The sequence below is a fragment of the Emydura macquarii genome, unplaced genomic scaffold (assembly GCF_026122565.2).
Source record: "Emydura macquarii macquarii isolate MOO-44397 ecotype Brisbane River unplaced genomic scaffold, CSIRO-AGI_Emac_v2 contig_1348, whole genome shotgun sequence".
Taxonomy (NCBI): domain Eukaryota; kingdom Metazoa; phylum Chordata; order Testudines; family Chelidae; genus Emydura; species Emydura macquarii.
This window is the reverse complement of record NW_027131485.1, coordinates 5,546,155-5,566,148: the sequence shown is the minus strand read 5'-3', so window position 1 is coordinate 5,566,148 and position 19,994 is coordinate 5,546,155. Positions and strand designations below refer to the sequence as shown.

The window sequence follows — 19,994 nt, the reverse complement described above, 5'->3', positions numbered from 1 at the left end:
GAGGTGTGTGAAGAGGAGCTGAGAGCACTAACCACCTACACACAATGAAGATATTAGAGTATTTACAGTGTAATCAATTGCAGCCCCTTTCATTACAGGTAGGCAGGAGAAGGTGATTGATTGGGCGTGGAAACCCCAAAACATTATTTAGCTACTCTATTTTGAGCACGCACTACAGCTAAAGCGCTCTCTTTGCCGAGTTGTTTCTGCAAGAGGTGGTCCACTTTTTCCACAGAGTTGCACGCAGCCAAAAAGCGACCAAAATTAAGGGGAAAACCAGTTCTTAAACCGGGTACAGAAGCCACTCTTTAAATCCAAGGTCTGTTTTGCTGAAGTCCCTATTCCTCCCCAGTCGCATGCGGCCCAGAAGCCATCGCTGTGCAGGTGGCACGGTACCGCTGCGCCTTACAGGATCTTATCACGTTCCTGGTTTGCCTGCCGTTAATCCCGGGTCCCCGTAAGAAGCTGCAAGATGGCAAATACCCTGCAGCTTCAATTGTCAGAGAGTCCCCCCCCCCCCCTTCCTCTCCCGTGCGCCCCCAGCCCAGAGCGGTCTCCCGTCCCTTCTCCCAATACCACCCCATCGGCCCAGCCCCTGGGGGTCAACAGTTACCGTATTCCCCTCCCCTTCTGTCTTCTGCACCCCCCAGGCGCTCACGTCCCCTTCTTTCTTTGCCTCACCCCCCTCCGCAGCCACGTTTCCCTTCCGCCCTCCTCACACTCCTTCCCCCAGGAGCCTGCCTTCCCACCCCCTGAAGCAGCCACCGCCGGAGACGGCTCTCTTCAGCGCCGTGGCGAGCGGGAGCCGGTCTCCTGCGCACCGAGGGGCGAGCCTCCCTCAGACGGGCGAGCGGGCGGGCATCCTCCATGCACAGCCTCGGCCAGGCGGCTCACCTTGCTGCAGGTCCTGCTGATCGTACCAGGGCTCATCGTCGCGGATCTCGAACTCCTCCACCAGGCTGTCGGCCAACATCGCGGCTCGGCCGGTGGGCTAGGCAGCGGCACCTGAAGGCTCCTCACACGCCCAGCCGAGCCGACCACGGCGCAAGGCGACCCGCCGGGGACCGCTCAGCTCCTTTAAAGCCGCGGCTGGCGGACTTTGCCGAGCGTTTCCGAATGTTTCCGAATTTTGCCGAGTCCTCCCTCCCCCTCCCGGCTGGGCCCGGCACCGCAGCCGGCAGCAACGTGGCACCAACAACCGCCCTCTTACTACAAAGCGAACGATTCAAAATGGGCACTCTGACCTCCCCGGCGGACAGCCAATCGCACGCCGCCACTCAGGGATCGATCGGAATACTGACCAATCACGCGCAGAAATCGTCCACTCAGCCAATGGAGTGGGGGAGAAAGTGGGTTTTGACAGATTAAGTTCCGCCCCCGAGCGAGCTGCGTTGTAGCCTCCGGCTGAAGGGCGGAGATAGAGGCAGTTAGTGCTTGGTTGGTGGGGGCGGAGTGGATGATGACGAGGCTGTGAAGGGAATTGGCTGGGAGTAGGTTCTCGGGGGTCCCGGGCTGGATAAGGGGGAGTTGAGAAATGGGATTTGGGGAGGACAGGGCATGCTAGGGGTGTGTGATTGGATGGGGGAACTGTGGGGTGGGAGTGAAGCAGTACAGAGGGAGGGGGGAGTCATGGGGTTGGGAATGGTGGTGAAGGACGGAGGGAAGCGGGAGCCATGGGGGTGGATTGGGTAAGGGACCTGTGGAGGGTTGTGAATGGTGGTGAAGTACAATGGGATGGGAATAGATGAAGCCAAAGCGGCTGTATAGGTGCATGCTATTAAGGGGTCCCTGAAGTGAGATCTTTCTGTGTATGTATGGTCCATAAAGCAGCCTGGGGTCCTTCGGGATCAATGCTTGGTTCTGGTCAAATGCTTTCACACAGGATTGTAGTCTGCGTAGATGCCAGCTCTGTCTTTTTTTTTATTGTAAACTTCCCATAGTCATGGTGCTGTTGTTTGGGGGGGAATCCTTGGCTATCATGTTTGAAAATAATTATCCATGGTAATATGTAGACTTTATATAGTAATTTGCATTCATAGACCTTTAATTTTTATAAAGAAGGGTGATCATCATCCCATTTTACAGATGGGGTAAAGGGGGGACTGTTGAAGAAGGCAACAGTGACTTGCCCAACTCTACAGAGAACAAAGGTCTTCAAGCTTCTAGTCCAGTGAACTGTCCACTAGACCCTTCTGTCTTCTGGTTGTCAGGTGCAGTTCTGTACAGTTAAAAAAAAAAGCAATGCTTGACATCCCTCCTATTCAAAATCATGCAGACCTCTTTCCCTCCCATTTGCCATCATATTTGTGTCAACTACAGCAATGGCTCACATTCAACATTAGGAAAGTATAATGTATTTGTAGCTACATTTTAATATGGTTTAAAAGATGTGACCAGCCAGTTCTGAGGACTGCCAACAAGTGCACACAACAGACTACAATTTGGTACCCCCTGCAGTAGAGCATGCGGTGATTAGTGTCTGTCTATTACCATCTGGAATCCATTTTCTTCTCTGTGTACTAGTTTTCTTTTACTCCTGGTCATTGTTTCTTGGAGAGAAGCAAGTAATATGCGGTATTTGAATGGGAAGGTGGTTAGCTGAATCTGGTGGGACCCATCTGTTACCTGCTTAAACAACACAGTCTGTTTTGCTCTGTGCCATCCTTTAGCTCACATGTATCAGTACATTAGTAGTCATTAGGAATTTCAAGTATTATAATTATTTTTCCTTTTTTATAATTAGTAGAAGAAGAGGCTATCACAATTTGGAAAATGAAGTTTGTTTTAGGAATTCATCCTAATGCCCTGGCATATTCCATGACCACACTAGGTGCTGGAATGATGAACAGTGTCTTTAACTTCTACTATGTTAAGCTTTTTTTAAACCAGTACAAGATTTCAGAAGTAGCATTTCATCAAGCACAGGTACAGTACATTAGAACATGGGTTTTCATATTGTTGTGCTTCACTGATGAATTAATACTGCAAATAGAATTAAATATTTGATACATAGTAAATTAAAGGTACACTCAAATTTATTTTGAATAGTTTTTAGATTTAAAAAAAATCCTTGTTGGAAGTATGTTTGTTACACTTACAAGCTTCAAAATTAAGTTTATTTCTTTAGCAATGTTATGTTCCTGTTCAGCAAAGAATGTTTAATTTTAATAGCAGTCCCATGGGGCGACTCATGCTTAAAGTTAAACATAGCCCTGATCCTGCAAACCCTTACTTATGTGAGCAACCTATGCATGTGTGTAGTCCCAATGAATTAAATGGACATACTCGTGTTCTCAAAGTTACTCACGTGCCTAAGGGTTTGCAGGATGAAGGTCAGTATGCGTAAGTCTTAGTAGGACTGGGGCCTTAAGGCCAGATTTTTAAAGGTATTTAGGTGGCTAGCGATGTGGGTAAGCACCTAGTGAGTTTTTTCAAATGGACCTAAATGCCTAACACTCATTTTTGAAAATCCTATCTGCATCTTTAAGAACCTAAATACCTTTAAAAATCTGGCCTTCGTCCATTTCCATTTAGCAAGCCTTCCTCTTTTGTTTTATAAACAGAATTGTACATAAAGAAATATGACATGGTATACTTCTGTGTTTGTACCTCAATATCCTCTGTTAGCAGAGGTTTGGAAATAGTGTAATTTAGATGATTCTACATAAAAATGTACATAGTGTTTGTATGTGAGTGTACAACATAGAAAACACTTTTAACCTTTGTATCATATACTTTTGTTATTCTAGATGTTATGTATATCTTGATGAATCCTAAAGAAAAATATCACTAATGAAAAAATCTGTATTTTTCTTCTCAGGTAGTTTTTATGATCTGGAATGCCATTAATGACCCTCTCTTTGGGTATATTCAAGACAACTCCAAAGTCCCATGCTGCTCAAGACGTCAATTTTCAATTTTATATGGAGCACCATTATATGCTTTAGCTTTTCTGCTTCCCTGGTTTCCTTGGAAACATTATCAGGAAGGTGACTGGCTCAGTGGTCTTCACCTTATTGTTGCTTTATGTGCTTTTGATGGCTTGCTTACATTTGTGTTGCTAGCACAGTGTGCACTCTTTGCAGAGATTTCAACTAGACATGAAAGTAGACTTCAGCTTATTAAATATAACCAAGTGGCAACGTTAATTGGATCAACCAGCATTCTTTTTTGTGGTCTAATATCAAATAATATGGAAAATTTTGCCTATTTTCAAACCTATACTGTTTTGGTTGCAGCACTAGCAACTGCTTGTATGTGTTACACTGGCATATATAGCACTAGTGAGTATGAACAAAGAAAAACTTCTGTGGAGAACACTAGCTTAGGAAATAATGATAAAGCTCTCTCTTGGTCCTCTGTAATTTCATTGACCAAACAGATAATGACACAGAAAAACTTTATACTTTTTGTGATTATGAACTTCTTTCAAGTCTTCCACCTAGCCTTCTGCAACAATTTCATGATGATCTTTGCGGATAATCTCATCTCCAAGGATGTCCTTTCCTCCTCTGTAAGAAGCATCATGTATGGGGCAGGCTTTATTTGTCCTCAGGTATGCAACAATGCTTTTAATCTTTCACTTAAAAGAAAAATGCAGTTTACTTTTGTGCTAGTTCTCAATAATTAAAATATCAGTTTACACTGCTTGGAGAAAATGCTGTATCTGGCAGAAACCTTTTATCAGTCTGAGAAACAAATCTTGTGCACCAACATTATAAAAAGAACTTAATAATCTAGTCTGTATAGTCTAGCCAAACAGGGAGCATAGGGTGGCAAAAGGGTTAGATCAAAAGGTGATCAAAAGGGTTAGATGTGGAGGGAAAGATTAGGAGAGCAATGGGAGAGGAGTGAGAGAAAAAAATATGCAAAAAGATGCCCCACAGAGAAGACAAGTATGCTCGTTTTTAAATAAAAAAATCCTCTTACTCATGCCCCCCTGTAAACTTGTATAAGGCTGATCTTTAAAAACTTTTCATAGATTTATTAAAAAGTTTATAGTTAGATTTTCTCAAATAGTGAGCATCTGCAGCAGACTATATATGGGTGTTGACAGTGCTTGCCATGTCTGAAAATCAGACCATTCTTAATGTGGAACAATTTTTTTTTAAATAAATACATTATTAAAAGATAAAAGGCGACATGGGAAAGTACTAATAAAATCCACAGCTAAGATTTTTTTATAGTTTAAGTTTCTGCTGATATACAGCAATGAAATATAATTAATCTATTTGCTGCAGAACTTGTAAATATCTGCCATTAAAATTCCCTGCCAAAGATTTAACAGGTCTCTCCTATAAGTCAAGAAAACCTAAGTGGTAAACTTCTATGGGAATATATTTGACAGAAACTGCAGAAATTAGGATGGCTTCAATAACTTTAGACTCAAAAGACAGTATAGCAATACTGCTGATAAAATCAACATGACAGACTGAAACTAACAGTCTTTCAGAAAGCGCATTTCTCTCTGCTGTCCAAAGATTCATTGTCTAGAAAGCCTCTGAACCATATACAATTTGCTGTGACCTTATTTTTCTTAGGTTTTATCCCTTTGAATTCAAGATATAACAAGAGAATTCTCCGACAGCAGTGTCCTGACGTTCACTTTATTGGTAAAGCACCCAGCCTACACAAAAGAAAGCTCCTCTGTTGATTATGCCTCTCTGGCCTGTACAAAACTAGATCACAGCTTCTATTAAGGGATCCCAGTTGGTGCATAGGATAGGACACATACTGAGCATATCCTGGTGTTGCAACCAAAGGACTTAAAAATTGAAGCCTAAAGCATCAACTGAGTCAATATTTTTTATGGAAATAGAGGTCCTTTAATGAAGGATTTAAGTTTCCAAAGCACTAGAATTTGAAGCTCCCAGGGCAAAATTATTTTTCTTAATTATCAGGAGATGAGGTCCAGTTCATTAAAATAACATGCATTAGATGTCTGTTAGCGTTTCTAAATATTAACATATTTTCACAAAATGCCAGATAATAGGCTGATATTTTTTAACATCTTGTTCCAGCCAGATTTGCACTTCTCTGTATTGCAGCCACTTGTGTCAGTTCTTTGCTTTTCCTGCTCATTACTATGTATGCTTCTCAGTTTTTTAAACAGAAAGCTTGAATTACCTCATCATATTTCCACAATCTTTTTTTTTAATTATCCTATTCATGTGTAGAGCATTCAAAAATGTGTTTGCCTTTTATTTCCTTGTGCTGAATCTTCAACCCATTCTGTTGCTAATGACCAGGGTTGATTCCTCATGTTAAGTAATTGTGTGTGTGTGTGTGTGTGTGTGTGTGTGTGTGTGTGTGTGTGTGTGTGTGTGTGTGTGTGTGTGTGTGTGTGTGTGTGTGTGTAAAATAAGAAAAGTGCAAGGGGAGTTCCTTCCTTTTGTTAAATGGTCTGTTGGGTTTGAAGTCATTAATCTTGGTGGCTAATTAGTATTGAAGGAAAAAGAGCGTTGTCATCTGGTAACTCACAGGAGGTGCTCAAATCTGATTGATGAGAACCATATACATGGGTATATAGATAGTGTATCATTATTATATTAGAAAAATAAAAGGCACTGTACGTTGAAAATGTCATCTCATTTCAAAAAGGAAAGTGCGGGAGGGAAGAGAAAAGAGTTTATTTTTTGTTTGTTAAAGCTTGTTATCGCTACATCTTTTTAATACATTTTCAGTATTAAAGTTTAATCTTAAAACACTATTTCTTTGATTTATATATTAGAGCATAATAGAGATCATGAAATCATGTTTTAAGACTGAAAGTCAAACTGTCTTTAAGGTTTGCCTCAATCTTGTTTTTATTTGCTAACTTCCTATTGTAACAAAAATACATATAGTTTAAGGTATTTAATTGACTTGTTTATTTTCTGAACACTCAAAACAAATATTTCTTGAAAACAAGGAGAACAAGATAAGAAGCCAGATGTAAGATTTTTCACAATAGGCAAATGTGGGTGAAACAACATCTTAAATATTTTAACCAAAAATAAACTCAATAAAAAGTCTGTTTCCATAAAGTGAGGATGATAATCCTGAGGCGTTCTGAATCAGGAAGCATCATGGGGAAAAATTCAGGCAAAATCATAAACTAGATCTTAAAAATTCTATATAAAAATTATCGAGTGTTTTAGTCTCTGGTTTTATCCAAGACCATTCTTTTTGCTGTGGGCCTGAACTACACTTTGTCAGACCTTTTTGCAAAAACAGCATTCTATGTTTTATTAAAATACAATTACCATATCATCTGAAAATATTGAATTTAGGTAGCTACAAATCTTCGTTATCTATGGCAATTGGCAAGTTTGAGTACCACCAATATAGCCTACGTGTTAACTTTATTTAGCTTACAGAGGAAACAATTATTTTTCTATATACTAGCACTCGTAAACTCAACCTGGTATTTGAAAGTCAAACTATGTTTTTCTACTTATGCCACTAGTAATAAAGATTCTGCTTCTAGAACTTGGTTGACAATTTTGCTGATATATGGAAGAATGGAATCCAGCTGTATTGGGTTTGCTTTTTAATAGACTTTTCCTTGAAGATAATATCTGTGCTTGGTTCTCACTCCTGAGTCTCAGTTTCTTTCCTCAGGACAGCAGGAACTCCCCAAGCTTTTAAAGGGTTTTGGCATGTAGCAGTAATAGCTTTCTTTGCTGATAATATTCAGGTTACTTAGTGGACCCAGCATCTGCAGGTCACTTTTGGTCTACATTTTTTCTATGGGCTTCATGGTGAAACAGTTTTCAGATGTTTTTATTTTAAAGTGTTTTAAGTAATTCAGACTTTTGTGACATAATGCATGTGGGGATTTCTAATGCTATAATCTGAAAATGTTAAAATATAATTTCCAGTGTTGAATTATGGGTTTAATTCTCTTCTAATTTCTTTAGATTTACATAGCCCTTTTGCTCAACATTCTTAAATTAAAACTTGCTTTAGATTTGAAAATTAGTGCAATCTGTGACTAAAACAGTAGTGTTCTGGAGAAAAAGGACACTTATTAAATGAACTTCTCCAGGTAGTGAATTGAGTAACTTAATTCTTTTTATTAGCATATGCACCCAAGAGTGAAATACTGGATATGATACATCCAAAAACTGAAATTTGATTGTTGTTAGCACTTTGTATATACTGTTGCATGTTGAAATCTGGAAACTTGAATCGGAGCTCCCAATACTGTGCATTCAGCATCTACCTTTCCCAATACTATTTTCTACAATAGAAACCAAATTGGTAACCTGTTTATAATAGGATTTTCTCGGTGAAACTGTTTTAACTACAAAAGTCACACTGAGTAATAGTGGTGGTGGAAGTTAACTATATATATCCATTGATATAAGAACCATAATGAAGTTAATGAAAAAATTATAGCTTTAAAAGAAAATGACCCTTTTTGTTCAGTCCAGCAGTCAAAGGTCAAGTGGTAAAAACTTTTCACTATGAACAAACTGCAAAATAAATTGTATAAGGGATATCAGACAATCATGCTCTAGGGTATGAGCTGATTGCCATCTGAAGTAGGAAGGGATATTTACCCCATGGTAGAGTGGTGCACAGACTGATTCTGGGGGAAGGGAAAGCATTCTTCTCTGAAGCATCTGTTTGTTTTAAAACACTGCCAGAGATAGGACCAGTGGGGTTTTCTTATCTGTTCTGTTTATGCAATTCCCATGTTCTTAATTTGTGAGCACATTTGAAAATGCTAACTGATTCAGATTTCCCCTTTCAGAAAACATGCATGATTGCTAATCAGTAGCAAGTACCATGTAGCAATAAAACATTTATAACACCAAAAACTGTTTTCTTTTAAAAGTCCTGAAGTACTGTATATTCTTATATACATCTACTATCTTTTCAGTGCCTTGTGCTTCTCGGTCATACTTTGTTGAAGAAGTTTGGTTATTACAGGATCATCTTGTTTTCCTTTTACATAGAAGGAATAGCTTCAGCCGTCATGTTTTTTCTAGGACCAGAACATTACTACCTGCTGGCTATTTATCTCACAACAAACATGTAAGTAAATATATATCTTCATGGATACTATTAAAAAAAAGTAACATCTTGACTACACCTTTTGAAAAGAAAGTGTCAGATCACTTCCTTTGGTTTTTTGTCAGACCCTTCTGGTAGCTTGAGGAATTTCCTATTATACATTTTGTTCTTCTCCTTTTGTTCTGTTTCATGGGTCTGAAAAGGAGCTGAAATTAAAACACTGTTTAACAGTTTTTGAACTTTTAGTTACTGCTTTTTATTTTCTTTTAAAAATTAACAGTAGAATAAATACAATAATTAGAGTTTGCAGCATTGTCTCCAGCCACATCAGTTTTAACATTGGCCAAATGCAGATTCCACTGACTCAGATTTTCCACCCACCCATTTAGGAGGCACTTCTAAGAGGTTATTTCTCAATGTTGTTTGTCATATAAGTTCAAACCTCATTTCCGGGGCATTACCTGAAGATTTTGTATCCCTCCATCCCCATGCACATGCTGGGAATTCAGGTGATTGTTGGCTAAAAACCATGAAGTTTCAGTTTTCTTTGGTATGCTATAGCATAATGCCTGGAAGTTATTTCATAGAACAGGTAGATCAGTGAGGTGTGGAAAACCCTCAATAGGGTCTGCATCATTAAACATTTTTTAAAACCGCCTTCTAAACAGAATAGGATGGTATTAAGTTCATGGTCTTCTTCCCTTCTTACTCCACCTGTTCTCCTTGCATATACTCATCTTCTCTCTCTTTTTTCAGGATTTCAGTCATGGGCTATTGTAACTAAGAACTATGTGACAACTAAGCTACATTATCCAATAATATATTTTCCTCATTTCAAGTATTCAAGTTTCCCTAGAAAAAAATCTCTCAAAATATGCAAAAGATACTTAATTATTAGCTACTAGCCCAAAAAGGACTCTTGTAATTTGAGCCTAATTTCACCAAAATGTAGCCACACATGCAAACCTGTCATCCTGTTTGTTTCATTTGGTTCTGTTGTCATGTGTTAAATGTGGGTTTTTTTATCTTTATCATTCTAATTCTATCACTTTTCAAATGATTTTAAACTTGTTATCCTGTCTTTCCCTTCCAGTCTTCTGCATGTCCTTTTTCAGATTTCTAGAGGAAAATTTCAGTTGTTCTTCTGAGATATTCCTTTTCTTCATTCAAGTCTATTTAAGTTGGCACCCTCATCAAGTGTCTTTCATCTTTCACTTCAATGCCAAGCTAATATCTTGAAATTCCAGAAAGAGTTGGGAAAGTTTTAGGTTTGTATATAGGTTTCTAATTCTTCATGAAAATAACAGGTCTAATATTTCTTTGGAGAACTGATCTTTAAATAGACCTAATAGTATTTTTGCTTCAAATTAAAAATAGTTATCTTAATGTACATGTTGAGAAAGTATGTGTGTGTGAGTTAGAGAGAGAAACAATCTCTCTCTCTCTCTCACACACACACACACACACACCATCCATTACAATTTTTATTAAGAAAAGCATGTTTAATATCTATCAACATTTGAAATATTTTCTCTTTTTATAGGGTAATCGTTCAAGCATCATTCAGTTTGTTTAATCTGCCCTTGGCAGATATTGTTGATGCAGACTTACTAAAATACAAACGGAGGTATGTTCATCTTACTACTGCTCCAAAATGCAATATAGCTAGTGTAATCAAATTATCTATACTAAAGTTACATTTTCATACATTAAGGACTCTGAATATATTAATCTAAGAGGATTCTTAATTGGATAAATGAAGATTTGGTTTTTTTTAAAGTTACAGCTATTTTAAAGAAATTTCACTTACATTTACTTTTAATATGAGAAGTGAATGGGAATTCACTTACTGTACATTGCTTTAAATATTTTGAAATTGTATTAGTTATTAAAAAAACTTTTCCCTAGATTATATCAAATAAATGCAGAAAATGTTGAGACATTCTTTTGCTCCAATCCTGCAAACACTTGCATTAAATGCTTAATTTTACACACACAACTAAAGGTAGGCACTTACATAAATGTCTGCAGGATTAGGCCCTGAGTAACTTTAACAAAGGAATACATTTAAATGAGTCACCAGATCACTTCCACTGTAAGCTCTAGTCTATTATATTTACAAGAGCCAAGTCCCACAAACATTCACATGGTTAGTCCTTTTGATTTCAGTAGAAATACTTCCATGTCTAATGTTTCTCACAGGCTTCAGAGATGGCCTTTATAACATACACAAAATATTTGAATGTTTGAACTATACCATTTGACAAGCAAAATTCAAAGTCTGTGTAGCTTCTGTTCAATTTTTTAAATAAAAATTGATACAACTTGCTGTGATATGCTGTACTGTGGTTCATGTACCTTCTGGATTAATATCAAAATGCAACTAACTTCATTTCCTTTCACAAATATACTGACTTTTATGCCAGTGGGGTTTCTGGTTTCAGTCACTCAACTATAAGAAACCACCTGTTTAAAGTGGATACTTAGTGCTATTTGAGAGGGAAAAGGGGAATCCGCTCCCTCTCGGACCACAATTCTGCAAAGACTAAAGGACATATTACTTTACACACTGTGAACAGTTCCATTAGCTTCTGTGGCATTATTCCAGTGCATAAAATTGAACGTGGGTATAAGTCCTTGCAGAATTGGGGTCAGTGTCTATGCAGACCAGATCTCATAAGTGGTACATTGAATTTTTTAGTAAATGGAAGGTGCAGTAGTGTGACTTGCAATTTTAAAGTATTTTTGATGCAGTATTTCCCCTGGTACATATACAAGACTTTCTTGAAATTATTCTGAATAAAAAACAGATTGCTTTGTTTGAAGAATATTTGATACAAGAAGAAGAGCACTTGACTAAATCAGTTTTTAGTATTAAATCACGTCTCTTACAAATGCTTGTAAGTCTATCCTCTTTTCCTCTTTTTTCCTTGTTAATAGTGTGCAATTACAACTCTTGAGTCACTAGACTACAGGCTGATCCAAAGCCTGTTGGAATCAATGTGAATCTATCAGTTAGTTTCAGCAGGTTTTGGATTAGGCCCTGTGACACTGTTCTGTTAGATCCCAGATTATTTTATTGATGGTTGAGTAAGGTAGTTGCAGGGACCTAAATTACTATAAAAGGTGACACCTTTGCTTTGTGTGTTTAGTTTAAAAAAATAAATCTATATACTTATCTAACTGGAATGTAGTCATTTCATTATGATATCTGAACCATTCACTAGAAGGTTGATGGTAAGTATGCAATTATGTATTGTCATGGCTAATATTTGAGTCTGAACAGTACTTATGTTCCCTATTTAACAGGTGCGGTAAGTGATGTGTGTTTACATTCTGGGTGATATGGATTAATATTTGTCTTGAATATTTCAGATCACCACTTTCCTCCATGGTTTTTGGTACCAATGCTTTATTTACTAAACCTGCCCAGTCTTTGGCTCCTATGCTTGTGGTTACAATACTAAATCAATTCGGATATGAGAACCTGAATAATAAATTTTCTCAGCCTGATCCAAGGTGAGTTCAAAAGTGAAGTTTTAAGTCACAACAGTTATTCAAGTGAAGTAATGTTATACAGTTATTAGAAATTAATATGCAGTTAGCTTATATCAGGTGTGTTGCAATTTTGCTTCAAGGAATTTTCAATTGGTCCTTCTCAACTGTGACATAAAAACGCTGTCTGAGTTGCATCACAGATATTTATTCTGGAAAAGGTACCTTTTAATGAGAGGGGACATGAGAAAACTTGCTGTGTGTGTGTGAGAGAGAAAAAAATTCATTTCAGTATATGATTGTCATTCTGTTGTGCAAAATTAGAAAACAGTCAAACCTGTGATATTCTAATGTTGACTATAACTGTTACCAAAACCACAAAAGTGTTTTTGTTTCATAAACTTAGTTACTATATTCACAGTCCTACTGTACTAAATATTTAATGTATTTTGTTTCTGAGGGAAACAATACAATTATAGGAAGGAGAGGGATTTGGTTTAACTAGGTAAATCATGTAGGTTAGAGTACAGTTTGCCATTTTTATTTTAATGGCCTTATCTTAGTCCCCAGAGAGCAGTGGCACACAGAATAAAGCTGCCATTGCTGTTATTATTTATTACTTAGTGCTTTAGCTGTGCATAGTGCTTTATACAACAAACAAAAGATGGCATCATTACCCCAAAGAGATCACAATCAGGAGGAAGTGGCTACATAGGGAAGTTGGGGTTGAGAAGATAAGGCAGAAACCAATATGATCATGGAGTTCCTTGGGAGAATAATATATATATACATCTTGAGGATTGCATAGTACTTTCTAAATTTTTACTTTAATTAAAAAACCCTCTTAAATATATAGACAACAATCATTTATAAAGCCTCCTTGGAGAAAGGTCTTTAAGGGGGAGAGAGTGGAGATGTGGCAGATATTTGGAACCCTCTTCCTGACGCTAGCTTTAGAAGAAAGGCATAGAGGTAGGTTTGGAAGGAGGACAAGCTGGGGGCATTCAGAAAAGCAGCTTCAGCAAAGTGAAAGGGACTTGGGGGTAGGGGAGCAAAAGGAGAGGAGATTTAAAAAGAAAAGAGGTTAAGTTGTAACAACAGGAAGCTTAATTTTGATACAGTAGACAGATAGGGAGTCAGAGAGAAGATTTGAAGAGTGAATTAACCTACTAATAGTGTCAAATAAGTGGATGATTTTTGCAGTGGAGGATTGGATAGGCTAAGCTGAGAGATGGACATACCAAAGTGTATGAATATATTCGTCATCTTAGTTCAAGGAAATTCATGTCTGAAGTACTGTAGCAAGAAAACTGAATCAATCTCTTTCAGTCTGTCAGAAGAGTGATCACTAGGGATGGAGTTCAAGTCATTGGAGTAGTTCTAAGAAATTAATATTCCAGAAATGTATTGGCCTTCTCCATAAATGTCTTAAAATTTCCAACCCTTTTGGTTATTTTTTTTAAAAAATCCATAAAATATTTGCTAAAGTTCAAATTACTAGTTTTGAATAGAAAGACAAATCATGCTCATGAAATTTAATTACTTAATGATAGTATAGAAGCATTAGTATGTAATGTAACACCATTCTGACCAGTAGAACAGGAATGATTAGCAGTTGCTTCTTATATATAGAAGATGCCTGTAGTACTAGTTTTCTTACAGTGGTTACTTTGTTGTTCTTATTCGCACTATTTCATGTGACTTTTTGTTACAAACACAAGGGCAGGGAAATGAGGTATGTTGCCTACCAAGATCCCAATCCTGTGAGCACTTAAGCATTTGTGTAGTTTTACTTACATGAATAGTACCATTGACGCTAGTAAGACTACTCGCATCAGTTAAGTTATACACATGCTTAAGTATACGCAGGGTTAAAGTCTTAAAATCTAAATTCTTTTGGGCAGAGAGAATGTCTTTTTACATGTCTGTAAAGCACTTAGTACACTGGTGCTATAACAGTAGTACTTACATAAACCTGCTAAATGAACGCTATTAAGGTTGCAGAGTCAAGTCATTCAAACAGTAATAAAAGTAGTACTATTACAGTAGTAGTAGTAATAACAGTAGTAATTACATAAACCTGCTAAATTAACGCTATTAAGGTTGCAGAGTCAAGTCATTCAAAAGTTTAGAAATGCCAGAATTAAGATTTCCTGTGCCAAAAAAAAAAAAATTTTTTTCACCTGAGGCAGACCCCTGGCATGTAAAATTTCAGATTGAACAGTTATGATTTTTTCAGTTTTACTTTCTACAGTTGACAGCACTTGGTAAATAGTCACTTTCACTGTTTCCCCAAGTCAAATTTATTTTATTTGTGTAAATCTTTCATACAGCAACAGGGGGAAAGGAAAATTTTAAAATGAAAATGTGAGTTTAAAACCATTAGCAGGTATAATACCTGAAACCACTTTTCACTTTTTTCTAAAAGACTTGATTTCATCTGTCCCTTTAAAGAAATAAAATATCCCATATGTAACTTTTTTGCATAATTTATGCCTGAGGGCATAACCCTATAAAATTTAACTTGTAGGATGAGTTTTAAAGTAATATCTGCCATATTAGTACAGTAAACTGTATTGACTTAGTGATAAGGGAGGTTTCCACACAGGAAATCAGTATTAGAGTCTGATCCGTCAAACCTTTATTCAGACAAACCATTCTATCGAACCCACTGGATTGAATGTATGAACAAGGACTGGTCACATCAGCATGGATTTGTACAGTTGAGTCCAAATTGTTATGTATTGAACATTGTTAGAGCATACAGGAAAACACAGTCCATGCCCCAAAGAGCTTCCAGTTGAATACACACACAACATTCCAAGCACACACTATACTGGAGGACCATGACTGTGGATGTCCCTTTTTTTTTATGTGGTTTCATACTACTGACTACAGTGTATTGTTCTTGTTGACAGTCTTTGTGGATGTGTGATTTAGGGAGGGATTTGAATTACGATTATAATCACTTGGTACACGAGGATACGAAGGGAGTTGCAAGAATGAGTGGCATGGAAGAGGCATAGAAATGAGTGGGAAGGTACATAAGGGCTATTTAAGGTGGGTGGCTTGGGAGAAACATAGCAGTTGGAGGAAGTGAAGGCTGAAATGTAGGCAGTGGAGGTGATGTACAGAGTCTCAAAAATGCAAGGGAGAAACTTTAATTTTATGTAAAAGATGATGATGAGAAACCAACACAAAGATTTGAGGAGGGTAACTATATGGTGACAGTAATGGAAGGGGAAGATGATTTTAGTAGTAACATTTTTTTCTGCTGTCAAATGGTGTTTAGTGTTAATGTATTTAATTAAAATCAATTTAAGAACTAGTCATTCAGACAGGAGACGACAAGTGACTTATCCACATGGCACACTGGAGGAATTCTTTCTTGTTTATTTATTAATTCTTTATTGTTAAAGACGCTTCACTGTCTCATTCAGTGTTAATCATTTTAAAAATGCTACTCCATATTGTACTTGGGTCCCAGGTGATTTCATTCTTAGGCATCAGTAAAGCCTTTAGCAAGAAAAACCCATTTAAATATTTGATATTTTTATATAGTACTACTGAAAATGTGGCTGGTTACAGGATTGAGAGTCAGTTTTTGTTCCTTTTGGTTTATTCTAAATATTTTCGCTATAACACTAGGTCCTTTTTCTTGCTCTATAAGAAATATGTAGTTTTAAACCTCCCTCTCCTGGAGATCCACTGAAACTACAGTCAATCATACCATGAAAATACACCAGCAGTAGTTTGTTGCCCTTCTTATTGTTATTTCCTTGTGTTTAGAAACAAATTACCAGATTATAAATAGATGCACAATATATAGATGGTGCACAATAAATAGAGACACTCTAAATAAGCTGTCAGTCCATCTGACAGTTGGGAATATCACATCTAGTAGCAATGTAAACTTAAATGTTCTGGATATAGTTAGGAACTATATCATCATATCTTTTATAATATACTATAACATAAGTTTTAGCAAGAGTGTGTTTTTGTATATATGCATCTTTATACTGCATGCAAAAAATAATAATTATATAAATAAATATTGTTAAGGCTTCTTCTCCATGGTTGTGATGTAATTTGAGCATTGTCCTTGATTAATTTATCCCAGTCTCTCAATGGAATTATATTTAATATTCATTCATTTTTCTGTACAATACAACTATTTTATTTCTCATAATTCCTGTTTTTAGAATAAAACATTAATCCATATATTTTTCTTAAATTAATGCAACTGTATTTAAACTAAACCAGGATTGCACCAATGTAAAGGAGAGGTGGGATTTGGCACAATCTTTTTCTTTAGAAAAGGTAAAGTGCTTGTTAAAGGTTGGTAGATTCTTAGTATGGAAAACTGCAGTCCTCTCTTAATATACAGAAAGATAAAGTGCAGGCAAAAGCTGTGTAGCTTCACTACAGCACCCTGCCAAATGTGCCTCAGTCCCTATCTAAAGGAAGTTATATGTAGGTAAATAGTTTACCAGTTCAGTCCTCGGCCTCTCTGTTGAAACTGCCAACAAAAAGGCTAATTAACACTTGTTTACTTGGAAATGGAAAGAACCATTGAACACAGGCCAATAAATAACCATCAGATGTTAAGTTGTAGTCACTAACAGTAAATGCTGAAAATTAACCACTACCCTGCCAGTGCAAAGTTCCATCTCTCCTGTAACCAACCTAAGCAGTTAAGTAATTCCCTTAGTATTACTTCAATTTTTAAGCTTGTGTTTTTTCTTTCTCACTTGGCATTAAGATGTGCACAATTTATTTAAAACACCTGTTTAACTCGGAATAAATGGTGATTGTATTGTGTTATACATTTAGGACCAAATCCTGGTTCCACTGAAGTCAGTGAGACCTGGATTTGGCTTTTACTTTTAAGACTCATAGGGTTTGATCCAAAGCCCAAAGACGTCAATCTGCTATGGATGAGGCACATAGCAGTCAGCTTTCACAACCATTGTGTTAGTCTCCCATCTCATTCACAGTGCTAAGGAAAAACAGAAAATAATGTACACTTCTTGGAGATTGAAGAGTTTTTTCAAAGCCTGTCTCTCAGGTTGAGTTCAGTTTCTTGATATTTTATAATTAGAAGCCAATAATTAACCAGATGCCAGTGGATAATGATCACAGCTGCTAGACAAATGCCTAGATGTCTTTGAAGCTATCCAAAACAAGCCTTTTCATAAAGCAGAGTTATTTTAATCATATATTATAATTTTTAATCCATAGTTGTTGTTCCACATTTTTAGACATTGTTTCTTAAAGGAGGTTTAGATTAGGAAATATCCTTGCATGTATAAAGATAAGCCAGAATCTCAATGTAACTTGAACATGTAATATATTTGATTTAATTATCTTAATTTTTCCCCTTAATAATAAACTGAATTAATGGTAATATTGTGGTAAATCCATTTACGTTCCATGCGTTTGCCAGCCATGATAATGTACTTTATACATAGTTAATGTCTCAGAATTTTAACTTTTAAAATACCAATAAACCCATATTGTTGTATTCTCTACTTTCTCCCATTCTTTTTTTAATTCCTTTTAAAAAATGTTCAATCTTACAAGACTTTCTAGGATTGCCTGCTCTGTCAGTTGATATTGTTTTATACTAATTTTTATATTACCTATTACAGTTGTGTAATAGACTAGTTAAAAGGGTCTGTTAGCTTATCTACAGCATATTAAAACGCACCCTGTTTATCTTACTCAGCTCATTTCTTAATAGCTTATTTTATACAAATAAACGTATTTATGCCCCCAAAACAAAGTAAAGGGAATAATGGCACTGTACATAGAATCAGAAAATATACTTCAATGTAAGTGGGAATAGCTTGTATATTTCTGAATAGTGAGAATCCATATTCCTTCTGTGGAGCTGGGAATAGACTAAATATAGTTATTTTCATCCACAGTCTGTATTTATATGCTACTTTTCATAAAGATTGTTTCCTTAGAACCAAACAAGCTGAATATCCATACATTAAGCTTTTGGTAAAATACAGAAAAAACATGGAGATTTTTATTCCTTTTTAACAAGATATCCATATGATGATTTTTAAGTGTTTTCCTTCAAAGTAAACCTACTGTTTACTTCCTTTTAAAATTGACCACGCTCAATAATCAGAACTATAAAAATAGATTATGGAGGAGGGGACTGCATCTTGGGAAAACTTTGTGACATTTTCACCTTCTTTTCCAGTTTGTTTTTAGGTCTTCATGATGCTATGTTCTATTTGATCTGTCTGGTTCCACTTTGCATTGCAGTTATACAGATTCTGACATGGACTCCCTTCTCCATCCAGAACAGTCATATGACAACCATACATTGAATCTTTAATACTTGGTCTGTACAGGAAAGATCTAAATATTGTGTTGAATTGTACACAGTAGAACTAATACATTTAAAATGTGAAAAAGCAAAATTGTACTTAATGGACTACTAGACCAAATGCAATCTGAGCCATTAAATTAAAAGCTCTCCTCTAGGGTGGCTGTAGAACATATCATTGAGCACTTATACATTGCTTTTTTAGTATAGTTACCATACATATGACAATTGTAGGAATGCTGGCACTCTCCAAAGGACTCTACTGAGTATACTGAGGATGTGCCTTTATCTCTTTAGCAATGGAGTGAGTACAGGTATATCTGGTATGTACAGATATTACACATCCATTCCTCAGGAAAATCGGAAGGTTAACTAGTTGAAGCCCATCCCTGCAACAGGACCTTCAGGAACTGGCATGCTGAGTGAAAGGGTGGAGTAATTCTGCCCTATCTAACAAAAAGATTTTTTTCTATGTGACTTCAGAAATCAGGGTGGACTGCATTTTTCAGGGGAAGTAGAGATTCATGTTCAGATTATTTCTTCCTGATATCAATCAGGAAGAAACAGTCAGCTACAGTAGGAAGAGCTGGAGTAACTCACTGACCTGTAAAAGTCAGAAGTCTGTAAAGGAGGAAAGAATAAAGTGCTGTTGAATTAGGGGTTGTGAATTATGGGAGAAGTTCTGTACTTTGAGCTTTGCAATTCTCTATTGCTTGCTGCCACATAAATGATGTTTTAAGGGTTGAGTGGGCTTAATTATTTTTCTATTATTTATTTTTAGCATTTTATACACAAATGTAGAGTTAACATCTTATGTTGGATGGATTTGTGCTCAGTTAGCTAGAAAGGTTTAGATTCATCTAAAATTGCGTTGTATCAAACTCTACCCACTTCAGTAATTTGTTTGATTCTTCAGACTTGCTTGATCTCAAACAGCTGAAGTTAATGTTTTTGATTTACCCCACTAAAGCCTTTCTAGTCTTCATGTTAACAGATTTTATGACTTTTACAAAATAAGGCTACTTATGTTTCTAGGATTATTATGTTAGATTATTATGCTATTATGTTAAATCCTACTGGACTCACTCCTCTCTCTAGTATATTATGCACAATGCTGTATATCTTATTAAAAACAGCATTTTGGTTATCC

General features: G+C 36.6%; 2 protein-coding genes across 3 annotated transcripts in view; one reads left to right on the top strand and one right to left on the bottom strand.

Moving 5' to 3' along the window:
• Positions 1 to 1,582, bottom strand: part of CDR2 (cerebellar degeneration related protein 2) — a 17,255-nt gene extending 15,673 nt beyond the window's left edge. Inside the window, exon 1 of the mRNA XM_067550964.1 lies at positions 895 to 1,582. Within this exon, the coding sequence (XP_067407065.1) occupies positions 895 to 973 (79 nt within the window). The 5' untranslated portion in view covers positions 974 to 1,582. The remainder of the gene's footprint in view (positions 1 to 894) is intronic.
• Positions 1,451 to 19,994, top strand: LOC137155042 (transmembrane protein 180-like). Of its 2 annotated transcripts, XM_067550963.1 has the most exons (8): positions 1,451 to 1,490; positions 2,086 to 2,210; positions 2,744 to 2,925; positions 3,821 to 4,555; positions 8,870 to 9,024; positions 10,547 to 10,630; positions 12,379 to 12,522; positions 18,716 to 19,994. In XM_067550963.1, exons 3-8 carry the CDS (start codon positions 2,773 to 2,775, stop codon positions 18,843 to 18,845), a joined length of 1,401 nt encoding a protein of 466 aa, XP_067407064.1. In that variant the 5' UTR covers positions 1,451 to 1,490; positions 2,086 to 2,210; positions 2,744 to 2,772; the 3' UTR covers positions 18,846 to 19,994. The 2 variants fall into 2 exon arrangements, with proteins under 2 accessions (XP_067407064.1, XP_067407063.1); XM_067550962.1 differs by lacking the exon at positions 1,451 to 1,490 and having other exon boundaries at positions 1,674 to 2,210; positions 2,747 to 2,925.